Source organism: Hyperolius riggenbachi, chromosome 4 (assembly GCF_040937935.1).
Source record: "Hyperolius riggenbachi isolate aHypRig1 chromosome 4, aHypRig1.pri, whole genome shotgun sequence".
NCBI lineage: Eukaryota > Metazoa > Chordata > Amphibia > Anura > Hyperoliidae > Hyperolius > Hyperolius riggenbachi.
In genome coordinates this window covers 49,411,172-49,426,947 of record NC_090649.1, presented here as the reverse complement: position 1 = coordinate 49,426,947, position 15,776 = coordinate 49,411,172, and the positions used below count along the sequence as shown (strand labels likewise).

Sequence of the window (15,776 nt, the reverse complement as noted above, 5' to 3'; positions counted from 1 at the left end):
TCCTGCGCCCTGTTCAGTAGATAGGCTGCAGTGATTAGTCTCACCAGCGGCTGGCCCGAGAGAAGATCAGCTGAGCGGCCAGTGTGACGAGTACTGCAGGCAATACACATCACTGCTCTTCTCCTGCTACTGCTAGATGTGGCGCCCCGCCCCCTGTCTTAGCGGCGATTTTAAAGTGTGTCATCAGTGAATTCAGAGGTGAATGAAGAGAGAGCAGCGGGGAGCATCTCTAAAACACATATAGAAGGCAGCGGTGACAGGACAGTGTAAGTTGCAAACTCGGGAGATTAGATTGATTGCCAGCCTGACCTTCTGACCTCCCTTATCTTTTGTTTTGTCCAAGTGTGTGTCTCTTCTTCCCAGGCCCCCCTCCTCCCCTGCTATCTCCTCTCTCCCAAATGTTATGGCTTGTTTCATCAGCATGTCCTTCCCGAATGGGACAGAGATGGCTGCAGTCCTGTGTGATCTCTGCTGTAACTGTTTCTCTTTTCCTCATGCTCTCTGTCTTCTTCTGTCTCCCTCACCATGCCCCCCATCTTTTTTACGTACTCCATTTCTCTTTCCCACATTCCTGTCCCTCTTGTCTAATTTTCATATATCTGTCCCTCTCTCCCACAAAATCTCTATTATACACACGCATCCACCCACCCCTGGCATCTTCCACAGCACATTACAGAGTACATAATCATGACACTGTTCTCATAGGAGCTCACAATCTAATCCTACCCTAGTCATAGTCTAATGTCCTACCATATTATTATTATGTATTTATATAGCACTGACATCTTCTGCAGCACATTATAGAGTACATAGTCATGTCACTGACTGTCCTCAGAGGAGCTCACACTCTAATCCTACCCTAGTCATAGTCTAATGTCCTACCATATTATTATTATGTATTTATATAGCACTGACATCTTCTGCAGCACATTACAGAGTACATAGTTATGTCACTGACTGTCCTCACAGGAGCTCACAATCTAATCCTACCTACCTTTCCTAAAGGTGCGTAGACACGCACTACTTCCGCCAACGACGGGTCCCCCAGACCCTCCCGCTGGGTGGAAGTTCTGCCGACAGTAGCACGTGTGTACACACTGTCGGCAGACTGATAAGGCTGTTTCTGAACGATCCGCTCAGAGGATCGTTCAGAAACGGCCTTATCAGTCTGCCGACAGCGCGTACGCACGTGCTACTGTCGGCAGAACTTGCGCCCAACAGGACGGTCTGGAGGAACCATCGTTGGCAGAAGTAGTGCGTGTCTACGCACCTTAACAGGCGGTAACATATTTGCATATCCCATAATGTTTGTGAAAAGGTATTCTGAAATGAAGACGGTCTTGCTTGATAATCTGATCCTGCAATGTGAAGGACATTATACCTGAAATTGTTCTGTGAGGCCATCATGTCGGAACTTATTTTGTAGGCAACGTAATACTGTAGCTGCTGATTTTTTTTTTGCATGGTGGCCGCATGTACTGCATGGCATGTGGTTTATATCATATGGTTGGGTTCTATAGTGTGTGATTTTTGTTTTGCTTTTTTTTTTGGAAGGGGGGAGGTAACACAGGTTCCTTGCCTGGGGTGACAAAAAGGCTAGTAACAGCCCTGTTTCTTGGGAAGAGGTTTCTGCAGCAGCGGGCAGGGGCGTAGCAATAGGGGTTGCAGAGGTTGCGACCGCATCGGGGCCCTTGGGCCAGAGGGGTCCCAAAGGGCATTCCCTCAACTACAGTTTTAGCTCTCTATTGATCCTTTGCTCATAATAATCCCCTCTATAGATACTTTGAATAGTGGTAATCATTAACAAGCTATTTCCCATCCCCTTCTTGCACCTCTGACACTGTAGTTGCCATTGGCAGGTTTTGGTACGCCGTATCAGTTGTTATGTATAGAGTGCTTGGGGGGCCCCATTGTAAAACTTGCATCGGGGCCCACAGCTCCTTAGCTATGCCACTGGCAGCGGGACAATGTGTTCATACGACTACAGTGATTCCTTCAGCTACTGAGTGGTAATAACAGATAGGGCACCCTTGATATTTACTCACTTATAGTTTGTTAACCACGCTCTCCCCTCAGCCCATATAATTTTAATTTCTTCCTTCGTGGGGAGAAACAGTACAGATGGAGGACGATCTGGGATGAGGAGTCAAGCTTTATGGGGCCTATTGACAGGATAACGTAACTCAGATGCTGCAGATTTTTCAGCTGCACATTTTGTTTCACTGTATCTCACTATCTTAAAGGTGCTCTATGTAGGTAATCTACAGTATGTATTTGCATGTAATGCTGTGCTGCTTTACACTTAATACGTTTGCTCACAAAAAATATATGGCTTTGGGCTAGGACTGCCGGGAAAGGGCCTCTAGGTTGTGTTTCCCCCCAGGCCAAAAGGTCCCAGTCCTCCCCTGCCTTGAGTCAATACTTTGTAGAACCACCTTTTGCTGAAATTACATCTGCCAGTCTTTTAGGGTATATCTGTACCAGCTTTGCACATCTAAAGACTGAAATCCTTGCCCATTCTTCTTTACAAAACAGCTCCAGCTCAGTCAGATTAGATGAACAGCGTTTGTGAACAGCAGTTTTCAGATCTTGCCATAGATTCTCGATTGAATTTAGATCTGGACTTTGACTGGGCCATTCTAACACATATACAGGATCTTCTAAAAAAATTAGCATATTGTGATAAAGTTCATTATTTTTTGTAATGTACTGATAAACATTATACTTTCATATCTCTTAGATTCATTACACACAAGTGAAGTAGGTCAAAGCCTTTTATTGTTTTAATATTGATGATTTTGGCATACAGCTCATGAAAACCCAAAATTCCTATCTCAAAAAATTAGCATATCATGAAAAGGTTCTCTAAACGAGCTATTAACCTAATCATCTGAATCAACTAATTAACTCTAAACACCTGCAAAAGATTCCTAAGGCTTTTAAAAACTCCCAGCCTGGTTCATTACTCAAAACCGCAATCATGGGTAAGACTGCCGACCTGACTGCTGTCCAGAAGGCCATCATTGACACTCTCAAGCAAGAGGGTAAGACACAGAAAGAAACTTCTGAACGAATAGGCTGTTCCCAGAATGCTGTATTAAGGCACCTCAGTGGGAAGTCTGTGGGAAGGAAAAAGTGTGGCAGAAAATACTGCACAACGAGAAGAGGTGACCGGATCCTGAGGAAGATTGTGGAGAAGGACCAATTCCAGACCTCGGGGGACCTGCGGAAGCAGTGGACTGAGTCTGGAGTAGAACCATCCAGAGCCACCGTATACAGGTGTGTGCAGGAAATGGGCTACAGGTGCCACATTCCCCAGGTCAAGCCACTTTTGAACCAGAAACAGCGGCAGAAGCGCCTGACCTGGGCTACAGAGAAGCAGCACTGGACTGTTGCTCAGTGGTCCAAAGTACTTTTTTTCAGATGAAAGCAACATTTGTACGTCATTCGGAAATCAAGGTGCCAGAGTCTGGAGAAAGACTGGGGAGAGGGAAATGCCAAAATGCCTTAAGTCCAGTGTCAAGTACAGGTCAGGCGTTTCTGCTGCTGTTTCTGGTTCAAAAGTGGCTTAATCTGGGGAATGCGGCACCTGTAGCCCATTTCCTGTACATGCCTGTACACGGTGGCTCTCGATGTTTCTACTCCAGACTGCTTCCACAGGTCCCCAAGGTCTGGAATCGGTCCATCTCTACAATCTTCCTTAGAGTCCGGTCACCTCTTCTCGTTGTGCAGCGTTTTCTGCCACACTTTTTCCTTCCCACAGACTCCCACTGAGGTGCCTTGATACAGCACTCTGGGAACAGCCTATTCGTTCAGAAATTTCTTTCTGTGTCTTACCCTCTTGCTTGAGGGTGTCAATGATGGCCTTCTGGACAGCAGTCAGGTCGGCAGTCTTACCCATAATTGCGGTTTTGAGTAATGAACCAGGCTGGGAGTTTTTAAAAGCCTCAGGAATCTTTTGCAGGTGTTTAGAGTTAATTAGTTGATTCAGATGATTAGGTTAATAGCTCGTTTAGAGAACCTTTTCATGATATGCTAATTTTTTGAGATAGGAATTTTGGGTTTTCATGAGCTGTATGCCAAAATCATCAATATTAAAACAATAAAATGCTTTGAACTACTTCAGTTGTGTGTAATGAATCTAAAATATATGAAAGTCTAAAGTTTATCAGTACATTACAGAAAATAATGAACTTTATCACAATATGCTAATTTTTTGAGAAGATCCTGTATAAGTTTTGTTTTAAACCATTCCATTGTTGCCCTGGCTTTATGTTTAGGGTCATTGTCCTGCTGGAAGGTGAACCTCCGCCCCAGTCTCAAGTCTTTTGCAGTCTCCAAGAGGTTTTCTTCCAAGTTTGCCCTGTATTTGGCTCCATCCATCTTCCCATCAACTCTGACCAGCTTCCCTGTCCCTGCTGAAGAGATGCACCCCCAGAGCATAATGCTGCCACCACCATATTTGACAGTGGGGATGGTGTGTCCAGAGTGATGTGCAGTGTTAGTTTTCTACCACACATAGCGTTTTGCATTTTGGCCAAAAAGTTCCATTTTGGTCTCATCTGACCAGAGCACCTTCTTCCACATGGTTGCTGTATCCCCACATGGCTTGTGGCAAACTGTAAATGGGACTTCTTATGCTTTCTGTTAACAATGCCTTTCTTCTTGCCCCTCTTCCATAAAGGCCAACTTTGTACAGTGCATGACTAATAGTTGTCCTATGGACACAGTCTCCCACCTGAGCTGTAGATCTCTGCAGCTCGTCCAGAGTCACCATGGGCCTCTTGACTGCATTTCTGATCAGCGCTCTCCTTGTTCGGCCTGTGAGTTTAGGTGGATGGCCGTGTCTTGGTAGGTTTACAGTTGTGCCATACTCCTTCCATTTCTGAATGATCGCTTGAACAGTGCTCCGTGGGATGTTCAAGGCTTTGGAAATCTTTTTGTAGCCTAAGCCTATTTTAAATTTCTCAATAACTTGATCCCTGACCTGTCTTGTGTGTTCTTTGGACTTCACAGTGTTGTTGCTCCCAATATTCTCTTAGACAACCTCTGAGGTCCTCACAGAGCAGCTGTATTTATACTGACATTAGATTACACACAGGTGCACTCTATTTAGTCATTAGCACTCATCAGGCAATGTCTATAGGCAACTGACTGCACTCAGATAAAAGGGGGCCGAATAATTATGCACACACCACTTTGCAGTTATTTATTTGTAAAAAAAAATGTTTGGAATCATGTATGAGTTTCATTCCACTTCTCATGTGTACACCACTTTGTGTTGGTCTTTCATGTGGAATTCCAATAAAATTGATTCATGTTTGTGGCAGTAATATGACAAAATGTGGAAAACTTCAAGGGGGCCGAATACTTTTGCAACCCACTGTAAGTATGTCAGCCTCCATATTCCTCTCACTTCATGTATCCTTTACATTTAAGGGCCTGTTTCCACTACATGCCGATTCTGGATGCAGAAAACTGACTCCAATGAATGCCTATGGGAAATCTGCATCAGAAAAATCGCGTTCAGTGGAAACAGGCCCATAGACATTCATTGGAGTCAGTTTTCTGCATGCAGAATCTGCGTGTAGTGGAAACAGGCCCTTATAGTTGTTATAAAACATGGTCCATTCTGGCAGTTTCAGTCATGAAGACTATTGTCTGTAAATGATGCTGTCAGCCCCCAAACTCTTATTTTCCTCCCAAAGGAGAAAATTGTTTTTGAGGGATTATAATAATTCAAAATAAAGAATGAGGAAATAAAACAACAATAGTGTACAGCAAAATCCAAAAACTTATTTTTTATTTAATAGACTTGATCACACTGTAAAAATAATAATAATAATAATAATAATATTAATAGTAATAATAATAATATAAGGATGTAGTGGTGACTGCATAGTTTTACCGTTTGTATTTGTAGTTACGATTACAACATATGTATAGTTGTGCAAATGGCAATGATGACCAATATGCTGCAAGTGCAACCCACAGCAACCAATCAGTTAGGGCCCTTTTCCGCTAGACACGTTGCTATGCGGAAACCACTCTGCATCGAACGCAAGGGAACTGCAACCAATTCACATCAATGGAGTCATTTTCATTGACGCAAATTTACCTACGCCATCTGCCGTGTTGCAACGCGGGGGAAATGATGGATAGCATGCTGCAGTTTTCCGCAGCACGCATCCGAGTCCCCATAGCCGCCGACGGGAAGCCGCATGACGCCGCATCCGGTTGTACGGAAGACAACTGGAAGTAGCTGCGGAGGGATGCGAGGCGATGCGGCGATTACATCTAAAACTCCAGTGGATTATGATGTGACTGCACCCTCCCAAACGGTGGCATTCAATTCGATGTGCCTGGCCAGCGATCCTGCAGCACTCTGGATCATTCAGCAAAATAAAAAAGATGAAGCCAGCACCATCTATGTAATTCTTCTGCTCTTTTATTTGTCAAAGCAATTCCAGTAAATAATGCAACGTTTCAAGGCTGCACGCCTCTTTGTCAAGCTTAGCTGGAAGTTACAAACATATGAACCATACACTGACATTTATAGCAGACATGGTTGACAGCAGCCAATCAGTTCAAATTACTAACCACCAATCATAATGATCCTGCGTGGGGGTGACGATGGGCGGACCAAGGAGGTCATGGAGCGTGCGGCCAGGAGGGGCTGAATAGATTACAAGGTCCAACCTGTGTGTCCTATCAGGGCAGCCGCATGTAAGTTCCCCATCAGGTCCGACAGAGCAGGATCATTATGATTGGTGGTTAGTAATTTGAACTGATTGGCTGCTGTCAACCATGTCTGCTATAAATGTCAGTGTATGGTTTATATGTTTGTAACTTCCAGCTAAGCTTGACAAAGAGGCGTGCAGCCTTGAAACGTCGCATTATTTACTGGAAATGCTTTGACAAATAAAAGAGCAGAAGAATTACATAGATGGTTCCGGCTTCATCTTTTTTATTTTATCTAAAACTCCAGTGGAATCGGGCCCTTAAAGAGACTCTGAAGTCTCTTTTTTTACATGTTTTCGTCATAAATTCCTGTTCAGCATTAATGCTCCCGTTGAATCGCCGCATCCCCGCAGCAGATGGGTGATTTATTACAGTTTAATAGCCCTGCAGAGCTCCCGGGCTCGCAGGGCTTCACTTCCTCAATGAGGCAGAGCTTTAGGCTGTAGCTTTGCCTTCTCCGCAGTCAATCTCTGCAGATCGCTGCCTCTGCCCGCCCCTCTTAGTCTTCTTTCACTGAGAGGGGCGGGGAGGAGGCGGAGACCCGTGGAGATTGATTGCCAAGAGGCTGAGCTACAGCTCAAAGCTCTGCCTCCCCAGGGCAGCACAGTCTGCGACCTGCAAAGTCATGGAACTTTGCAGGTCAATTACACTGTAATAAATCATCCAGCTGCCGCGGGAATGCGGCGATTCAAGGGGGGCATTCATGCTTAAAAGGAATTTATGACAAAAGCAGGTAAAAAAAGAGACTTTAGAGACTCTTTAAACCGTTCCCATTTTGTGTGTATTCCTTCATTCCTCCAAATGTATGTAAATGTTTTATGCAAATAGTTGCATCGTGAAGATGGACCAATCAAGCCCCACCCAGGTTTAAATTGATTGGTCTATTTTTAAGTTGAATATATTTGCATACAAATTTACATAAATATGCATCAACTCAGTAGGTATAGGAGCCTTCACATAGGTGGGGAGGTACCTTTAGGTAGATAGGTAGGTATAGAGGCCTTCAGTTAGGTAGCCCTGTGCTCCCCCAACTTCCCCCCCCCCCACAGCCTCCTCCGTCTCCCGTGCCTCCTCCGCTGGCCCCCCCCCTGCATAAATAAGTACCCACTCACCTTCCCCGTGGAGTGCAGAGCGGCAGACCTCTTCCTTACTTCCCTGTTCCCCCTAGTGGCCAGACCGACTTTTACTGATGACGTAATAGTAAAAGAGCCGGTCACTAGGGGAACAAGTCGACGAGAAGTCTGCCCCTCTGCACTCCGCTCTGGATAGGTGAGCGGATTTTTGTTAACTATGCGGGGGCGAGCGGAGGAGGCGCGGGGGGGGGGGATGGAGGAGGATGAGGGCGAGCGAGGGGAGCGGCGAATGCACAGGGATGCAGCGTCGGGATTCGTCGGATTCGACGAACGGTAAATGGCGTCGGGATTTGAATCCATAAATCTCAAATATTTCCCAATATTCGAGGGATTCGTGGGTTCGCCGGATTCGTCGTCCCATCCCTACTAAATACCTACAGAACACATTTCTCAATGGTTTCCTCCTGTCCTGTGCAAGGTTCATGTCCACCTTATCCCCCAGTGGCTTGTTTATTCTTCCCCTTCACACCTCTTGCTTCTCACACACTACAGGAATAACTAGTGTTATTTGTCATTAGGCATAGACATAGGCAGCAGTCAGGACAGTGGCAGATAGCTGATTGGTCGGTACAGTTTGGCACATGTTATGTGTCATTAGATAGCAGCAGTCAGGATAGTGGCAGATAGCTGATTGGTCGGTACAGTTTGGTACATCGTACACACTCTGGTCCTGGCTGTATCAGTAGACAGACAGGGCCTGGACACAGGTGCAGCCCTGGGTGACCAGCTCAGTCTCCAGGCTGTAGGTGTAGTCGCAGTCCCTCTGCTGGCGTCGCAGCACCATCACCTCCTGCTGGATGGGGTAGGAGAAAAGATCCGGGCCCATCCCTGCACAGGAGAAGGTCAGACAGTCCGCTTCTGAGATGACAGAGGGGTATCTATCGGGATCCGTGTTGAGCCTGAAAAAGAAATACGTTGAAATACAGTCACCACTCATTTCTACTCATTTTGCGTTATTATGGAATCATGAATGTTGTTTTATTCAGAGACCTGTAGTTGTGTACGGCACTGATATAAAAGCAGGAGTAAATCACAGTCAAGGAGCAAAGATTGCTTATGTGATGGATAAATATGGCTGCCCCTGTGTAGATCCTGTACATTACATCACTGACATATTAAATTTAATTAAAGCACTAGTGAAATGCTTCTTTGCACTCTGAGCAAAGACAATGAGATAATTTGTGCTGTAACTGCATAGCTGATCACAAGGTGTCACTCTCTTAGCAGTACAGGGAGGAGGTGGGCAGGGTCAGATCTGTGCTTCCAGGTAAAAGATTGTCTACTTCCTCTCCCAGCTCCTCCCTGATGATGATGGGGAGGTGTTTACATAGCTGTCTGTCCAATAAAGCTGCAACTCAACAGGAAATGGAGCTACAGGACCCGGCCAGCATGGTGCGTCAGTAAAGGCATTTTATGGACAAATGTAAAAATATCTTCTAGGAGAAAACTTAGAAGAAAAAGTTAATTGCATATGGGCAATGTATGTATATGTATGCAATGTATATGAGTCCCAAATTTCCTCAAATCCAAATCCAAAAAGATTCTCAAATCTTTTGAATCTCTGGAATCTCGAATCTCTCGAATCTCATACATAAGAATTGTGTGATCTGTGTAAGCACAGTAATTAGACTTAGAATAGTATATTTTAGCTACTACCGTGTTTCCCCTAAGACATCCCCTGAGAATAAGCCCTAGCAGGAATTCCTAGCATGCTTAAAATATAAGACTTCCCCCGAATGTAAGCCCTAGCTAGGCAGCAGCCCATATGACACCAGCAAGTGACTCAATACAAAGGCTGGATACAGGAGAGCAGCGGTATAATGTGAGTTCTGCTGTCCTGTATATGTGTGTCAGGCAATTTGTGTTTTTGTTGGAGCCAGCCCTCCTGATCTGTCCTGATAAGCATCAGCAGCACTTCACCTCTTCCCAGAACACACAGCTTATCCTATCATAGCTCTGGGGAGACTGACAGAGTTCTCTGTCTGCAAGAAATAGACTCTCACCCACATGATCAGCAGAATCAGTTTCTTGTAAGTGAGAGCCAATATCTGCCAACCACAAGCTCTATGTATGCTGCTTGTGTTTCAGCATGGCATGCAGGATATACATTTTGTATAGGAAAACTACCAGTGTTTCCCCCCAAAATAAGACTTCCTCTGAAAATAAGCCCTAGCACATCTTTTGGAGCAAAAATTAATATAAGACAGTGTCTTATTTTCGGGGAAACACGGTATTCCTACACAATTCTTATTTACAGGATTCGGGAGATTCAAAAAATTTGAGAATCTTTTTGGATTAGGTTTTGGGTAAATTTGGGATTCGTCCCATCTCTATTTCCCCTCCATCAAAGCGCTAGGGAGTGTGATGTTGCAAAATTAATACTAACCATTGACTAATGACACGTGACGTCTTAGGAATGTAAAAAATATATCAACTACAATAAACATTGTGCAAACACAATAAAAGTTTAACAACGTAAAGTAAAACCCCCGTTATCCAGAACTTCGTTAACCAGAAGTCCATTTTTCCCTATGGCTCAAGTGGGCGATATAACAGTTTAACAGTGGGCTGACTAGGAAGCTGTTGGGGGTAATGACCATTTTCAAGATGGAGGACGGAGAATTCCATTAATCAGAGTGGACAAATGGGATGCAGGAGAGGGGAAAGAGATTGAGGAGTAGACTACACAGGAAGTATGACCTGTGTATGGTTATTTTGACTTTTAATTTTCAGTTCAGATTCTCTTTAATATCCTGGCTGGGCCTAAAGATGTCCATAGATTACTCGACTTGGCGGTCAATCGACCATCTGATACAATAATTATCATGAAAACGGATGAAAATCAGTGCCACCAAGATCATACACGATTGACGATGCTATCAATTTTTTAGGTTGAAATTGGTCACATCACATGTATCGATCGGATGTGCTGGAAAGTCTTGGGCTCAATTGGATGCACAGTGGTAACAGCATGCGTTAATTGCGAATGACAAACGCAATGGAAACCCCTGGCCGTTGTCCACCCTCTTGTTTTATGTCTCTCCCCCCTCACCCCCTGGTGCCCATGCATTTATACTTTATCTGCCGCCATCCTTGTACGTCCCATTCTGGCCCCATGTGACTACCGGCATACGCAGTGGCGTAGCTAAGGAGCTATGGGCCCCGATGCAAGTTTTACAATGGGGCCCCCCAAGCACTCTACACATAACAATTGATACGGCGCACCAAAACCTGCCAATGGCAGCTACAGTGTCAGAGGTGCAGGAAGGGGATGGGGAAAAGCTTGTTAATGATTACCACTATTCAAAGTATCTATAGAAGTGATTATTATGAGCACAGGACCCATAGAGAGCTAATACTGTAATTGAGGCAGGGCCCCTCTGGCCCAAGGGCCCCGATGCGGTTGCTACCTCTGCAACCCCTATTGCTACGCCCCTGGGCATACGCCCCCCACATGCTATAATGCCGGCAACCATGTGGGGGCACAAATGTGAAAGTACGGCGATTGCGGCAGGTAAAGTATAACTGCACAACCACTGGGGGGACATACAACATTAGGGAGGTGTCACAAGGCCAATTCCCACAAGATTTCATGCCGAAATCAATTAGGAAATGATTTGCGGTTTATGGTATCCAACAGATCTCTCTCCAATCAGATTCAATATCTGTCTCTTGGTCGATCGGCCGCCAGAATCGCTCGATGTATGAGTACCTTAAATGATTAGCGTTACCTGTATTCCCAGGGTGACCGAGAGTGTCTGTTGAAGTCCACAGCCTCCAACAGACTATCCATGTAATCGGTGTCCATGACAGAGATGTCCACGTTTGCACTGGTGGGTAGGCGGCGACTCCTCCTCCCCGCACACCTCTGCCTGGGCTCTGGGGGGACAGTGTCATCACTGGACTCTTCCTGGAGACCCGTCTGTGCCATGTACTCCTCAGGGAGGAAGGTGGAGGAGCAGACTGACACCAGCACCGCCACCTGTGGAATATGAACAATAGCACACAACACATCACTTAAACATCTCTCAATTCTCTAAAGTAGTGATAATCACAATCTTCTAATAACGATTACGCAACATTTTTGTGTCATTTTATGCAATACACCCATACAGAGTTACGATTTGGACATTCAATTCATTTTGCGTAATCCATTCGTAATTTTATGCGATTACTTGAAATTTTGTGCAGTTTTGCGTCGTTTTTAGCGGTTAATAGCAAAGCCCCCCCCCCAACCATGCCATCACCACCACCAATTGCAGCATCTGTGAAGAGGAATAGTGTAAACAAGGCAAAAAAAGCAATGTTTCAAAAAGACCTTGTAGTTTTTGAGAAAATTGATTTTGAAAATACAAAGGAAAAATAGTTTTGAAACTGTTGTTTTTCTAAGTTGAAAAATTATTTTTTTTGCCTTATTCCCACTTAATAAACCTAGCAATTTTGGTGATGATAGATAGCATGTACGTATGCTTTTCTATCAACCGCTTAAGTTGGAGAGAAATTACGCAAAAATGCAAAATTACAAATTGAGCTTTCCTGATTATGTTTACAAATGAAGTAAATACGATTTTTCCTGAAATTTTGCATTATTATTTTACATTGTACACAGAGCTTATAGTCTGGCTGCATGCTTGATTCTTGTGTTATACTAGGTCACACACTGGATCAGTCTCAGGCCAAGGTGAGTTCTGATTTTCCAATTTCCATTTTCTCTCTCTCTCTCTCTCTCTCTCTCTCTCTCTCTCTCTCTCTCTCTCTCTCTCTCTACATGCTCTGATTGGCTAAATACTTCAGAGTTGACTCGGAAGTATTGAACTAATTAGAGAACACAGAATTTTACCACGGTAATCGGAATACCAGGGAAATTTTAGGCCAATTACTAGACTCAGGCATACTCAGTAGTATCCGAGTCTTGTGATTGATCTACAATTACCTCAGTAAACTTTTGTGGAAAAAAATTGCATTCTTTGATTGGTCCAATGCTTCCGAGTTCTGAGATAAAATTACCAAGTTGCTGTATAGCAGATTTCCACAGAAATCAGATTTCTGAGTTCCGTTTTCCGATTTGAAATGCAGATTTCTGCTTGGAAATGCAGAAATTTAATGGTGGCCACTGATGATCCAATCTTTTTCCTTCAATCTTACCAAATCTATGTAGTAGAAGGGTAAATTGAGTGAATATACTGAATGGATAATTCAGGCTTGGAGGAACAAAGAGAAATCGAGAGCCCAATATGGTGTAGTATTGGTAAGTTGGTTGTGGTTTAAAGCAAAATATTGAGATATACTCACAAATATGGGTTACCCATAGGCAACCACTTGAAGTGCAGGTGGGGAGTATTAGTACCTGACCCCACTCAGGTTTTTAAGATGTCTCTCTGTAGATAGGAAACGAGGTAGCACCCCTCCACCGAGGGTGGAATCAAGATTTCAGCAAGGCTTGGTGTACAGAGGCGCCAGAGCAGCAACTCTGGCGCCTCTGTACACCAAGCCTTGCCGGATACTTCAGGCAGTTACCTTATATTACATAGAAATGGTAATATTGGATGAAAAAGATTGGACCATTAGTGGCCACCTTTAATCCTGCATAACAGTCAGACATGTCATCAGCAGATTGCTGTCTATGACTCGTCCGTTGCAACAGACAACAATGGAGTGGTGAAAGCAAGTGAACCAGTCACAGCACATCACACGTAGGATTTGCTGCTGTACCGACCAGGGCACATCTGCAGTCTCTACACTTTCAATTTTGCCCGGCCAATCACTGACCAATCTTACCACCTCCATGTAGAGTTAGGGTTTGCCTACACAATCTGCTCATATTCCATATCTGATGACCCTCATACTACATGGAGGTGGTAAAATTAGTCAGTGATTGGCCTACCATAATTGAAGAGAGTGTACCAGGCTTTATTCAGGCTCAGTAATGATAGGCAGAGAGGTGACTTACATATATGAGTGATGAAGCCATGGTCGCCATTCTGCTGTGTCTGTAGAGCGCTGTCTGTGTGAGATCAGGACTGAAGTTCTTCTGTGTCTTCCTATGTCTTCTATGGCAGACGTCCCCTCTCTATATACCTGCTGTGTCTGTAGAGCGCTGTCTGTGTGAGATCAGGACTGAAGTTCTTCTGTGTCTTCTATGGCAGATGTCCCCTCTCTATATACCAGCCGTGCCTCCAGCTGTAAATTCCACATCACACTCCCCGGATAATATGAGAATCCCCCGGTAACTCCAGCTCATTTTGATTTCCGTCTCTCTGGACCGTCCAGGCGAATCTTGTGTTTTGTGCTTACAGAGAATTAATAACCGAAACGCTGCTAATCGCTCTCTGTACTTCCCTAAAAGGTGCCCAAATATTACACTATATCTATGACTGGACTCTTATCTGTACTGATAATGCCTGACTGATGGTTTTATCTGTTCTCTTGTGTTTCGCTTTATTACCCAATCGCCTGCATTACCAGATAGCCTTCCAGCAAGTGTATTTTTCACATGGGGATTCTGTTATTATTAACACCGGCTGTGACCCATATACTGAAAGGTTAAGATTGGGCAGGGGGGTACAGTGCTCTTAGCGTCTTAGGGTTATGCACCGGGAGGTTGGTTAGGGTTAGGCAGCAGGGGTGGAGTGGTTTGGATTAGGTAGCGGTGGCAGGGTTGGTTAAGGTTAGTGTAACGATCGGTGTAACACAGAGAGGATCTGATTATCGGTGATCTGCAGTATTACCGAGAATACAGATATATACCCAATTATTGATGGTCTGCAGTATCACCGATAATCAGATAAAGGACACCTGAGTAATAGGAGTGTTTGGTGCAACAGTAATACTTTGAGGAGAGCACCCGTCTCGAGGGTGCCAGGCAGTAAGAGATACTGCCCAAGGACAGGCTCCTTCCAATGGCCTGAGGCTCCCCAAGGGGAGGAGTCAGGCTGAGAGAGGGAAGGACAGAGTGTGAGTGACACCAAAGGTGAGATGTCACTGACAGATCTGTGAACTATCTCTAAACAGAGGAGATAGTTCTCAAGGTCGGACAAGCCAGGTTGGCAACAGACAGACAGATGAGATACAGAGGGAAGAGACTGAATCAGAGTCCTAAGGCAAGCAAGGTTTGGCAACGGAGTATCAGATATAGCGAAGTACCAAATCAGAGATCAGAAGAGAGGTCAGGAAAGCAGAAGGTCATAACAAATAATCAACAATGTCTAGTCTATAGGTGTGAGCTCCTAGATCATCAACACCCTGGAACTAGTCTGAAGTATAACAGGATGGTAAAGCTAATTCCTAATCTTGGGTGTGAGCTCCGTAGTCATCAACACCCTGGAACTAGTCTGAAGTATAACACAGGAAATATACAGTATTCCTAGTCTTGGGTGTGAGCTCCATAATCATCAACACCCTGGAACTAGTCTGAAGTATAACTGGATGGAAAAGCTAATTCCTAATCTTGGGTGTGAGCTCCGTAGTCATCAACACCCTGGAACTAGTCTGAAGTATAACACAGAAAATACACAGTTTCTGACAATATGGTCTGAGTGCTTCCACGTAGTGATCTCAACGGCAGACAACCAGAGAATGACCAGCACCCAGTATATATAGCAAAGCGCCCTCCAGCGCCTCCCCTAAGTGCTGGACCAATGGGAAGTGGATGAACCGTCAGCAGACCGGCCTGGTCAGCTGACTCCCTTCTGGCTGTCATATAAGTTCAGCCTCTCAGCGCGCGCGCGCGTCCTTCTGAACCTGTGTGGACTATCAGTCCCAGCCACACCAGACATGTGTTGTAAAGCACCTGCCGCGCTGGACGCGGAATCCGCCGCACCGCTATCAAGGCATGCGGCGGTTTCTCCGCGTTTGGCCATACTACTAGATGTAGACCTACGCGTGCCAACCGCCGCGTTGGAC

The 15,776-nt window shown here is 44.8% G+C and overlaps 2 protein-coding genes across 2 annotated transcripts in view; one reads left to right on the top strand and one right to left on the bottom strand.

Moving 5' to 3' along the window:
* LOC137570346 (interleukin-17F-like) overlaps positions 1-15,776 on the top strand; it is a 110,160-nt gene that overhangs the window by 29,996 nt on the left and 64,388 nt on the right. Inside the window, exon 2 of the mRNA XM_068278994.1 lies at positions 12,527-12,555. The gene's annotated coding sequence lies outside the window, so the exon portion shown is untranslated. The remainder of the gene's footprint in view (positions 1-12,526; positions 12,556-15,776) is intronic.
* LOC137570344 (interleukin-17F-like) lies at positions 8,128-11,671 on the bottom strand. The gene is made up of 2 exons (XM_068278993.1): positions 11,606-11,671; positions 8,128-8,773 (listed from the first exon to the last, which is right to left on the bottom strand). The coding sequence occupies exons 1-2, from the start codon at positions 11,665-11,667 to the stop codon at positions 8,554-8,556; spliced, it is 282 nt and encodes a 93-aa protein (XP_068135094.1). The 5' UTR covers positions 11,668-11,671; the 3' UTR covers positions 8,128-8,553.

Excerpts from the sequence above, each read along its gene's own strand:
- LOC137570344 (XM_068278993.1), bottom strand. The coding sequence starts at position 11,667 with ATGGATAGTCTGTTGGAGGCTGTGGACTTCAACAGACACTCTCGGTCA. Across the intron at positions 8,774-11,605 it reads CGGTCACCCTGGGAATACAG|GCTCAACACGGATCCCGATA; the intron begins GTAACGCTAATC and ends TTTCTTTTTCAG.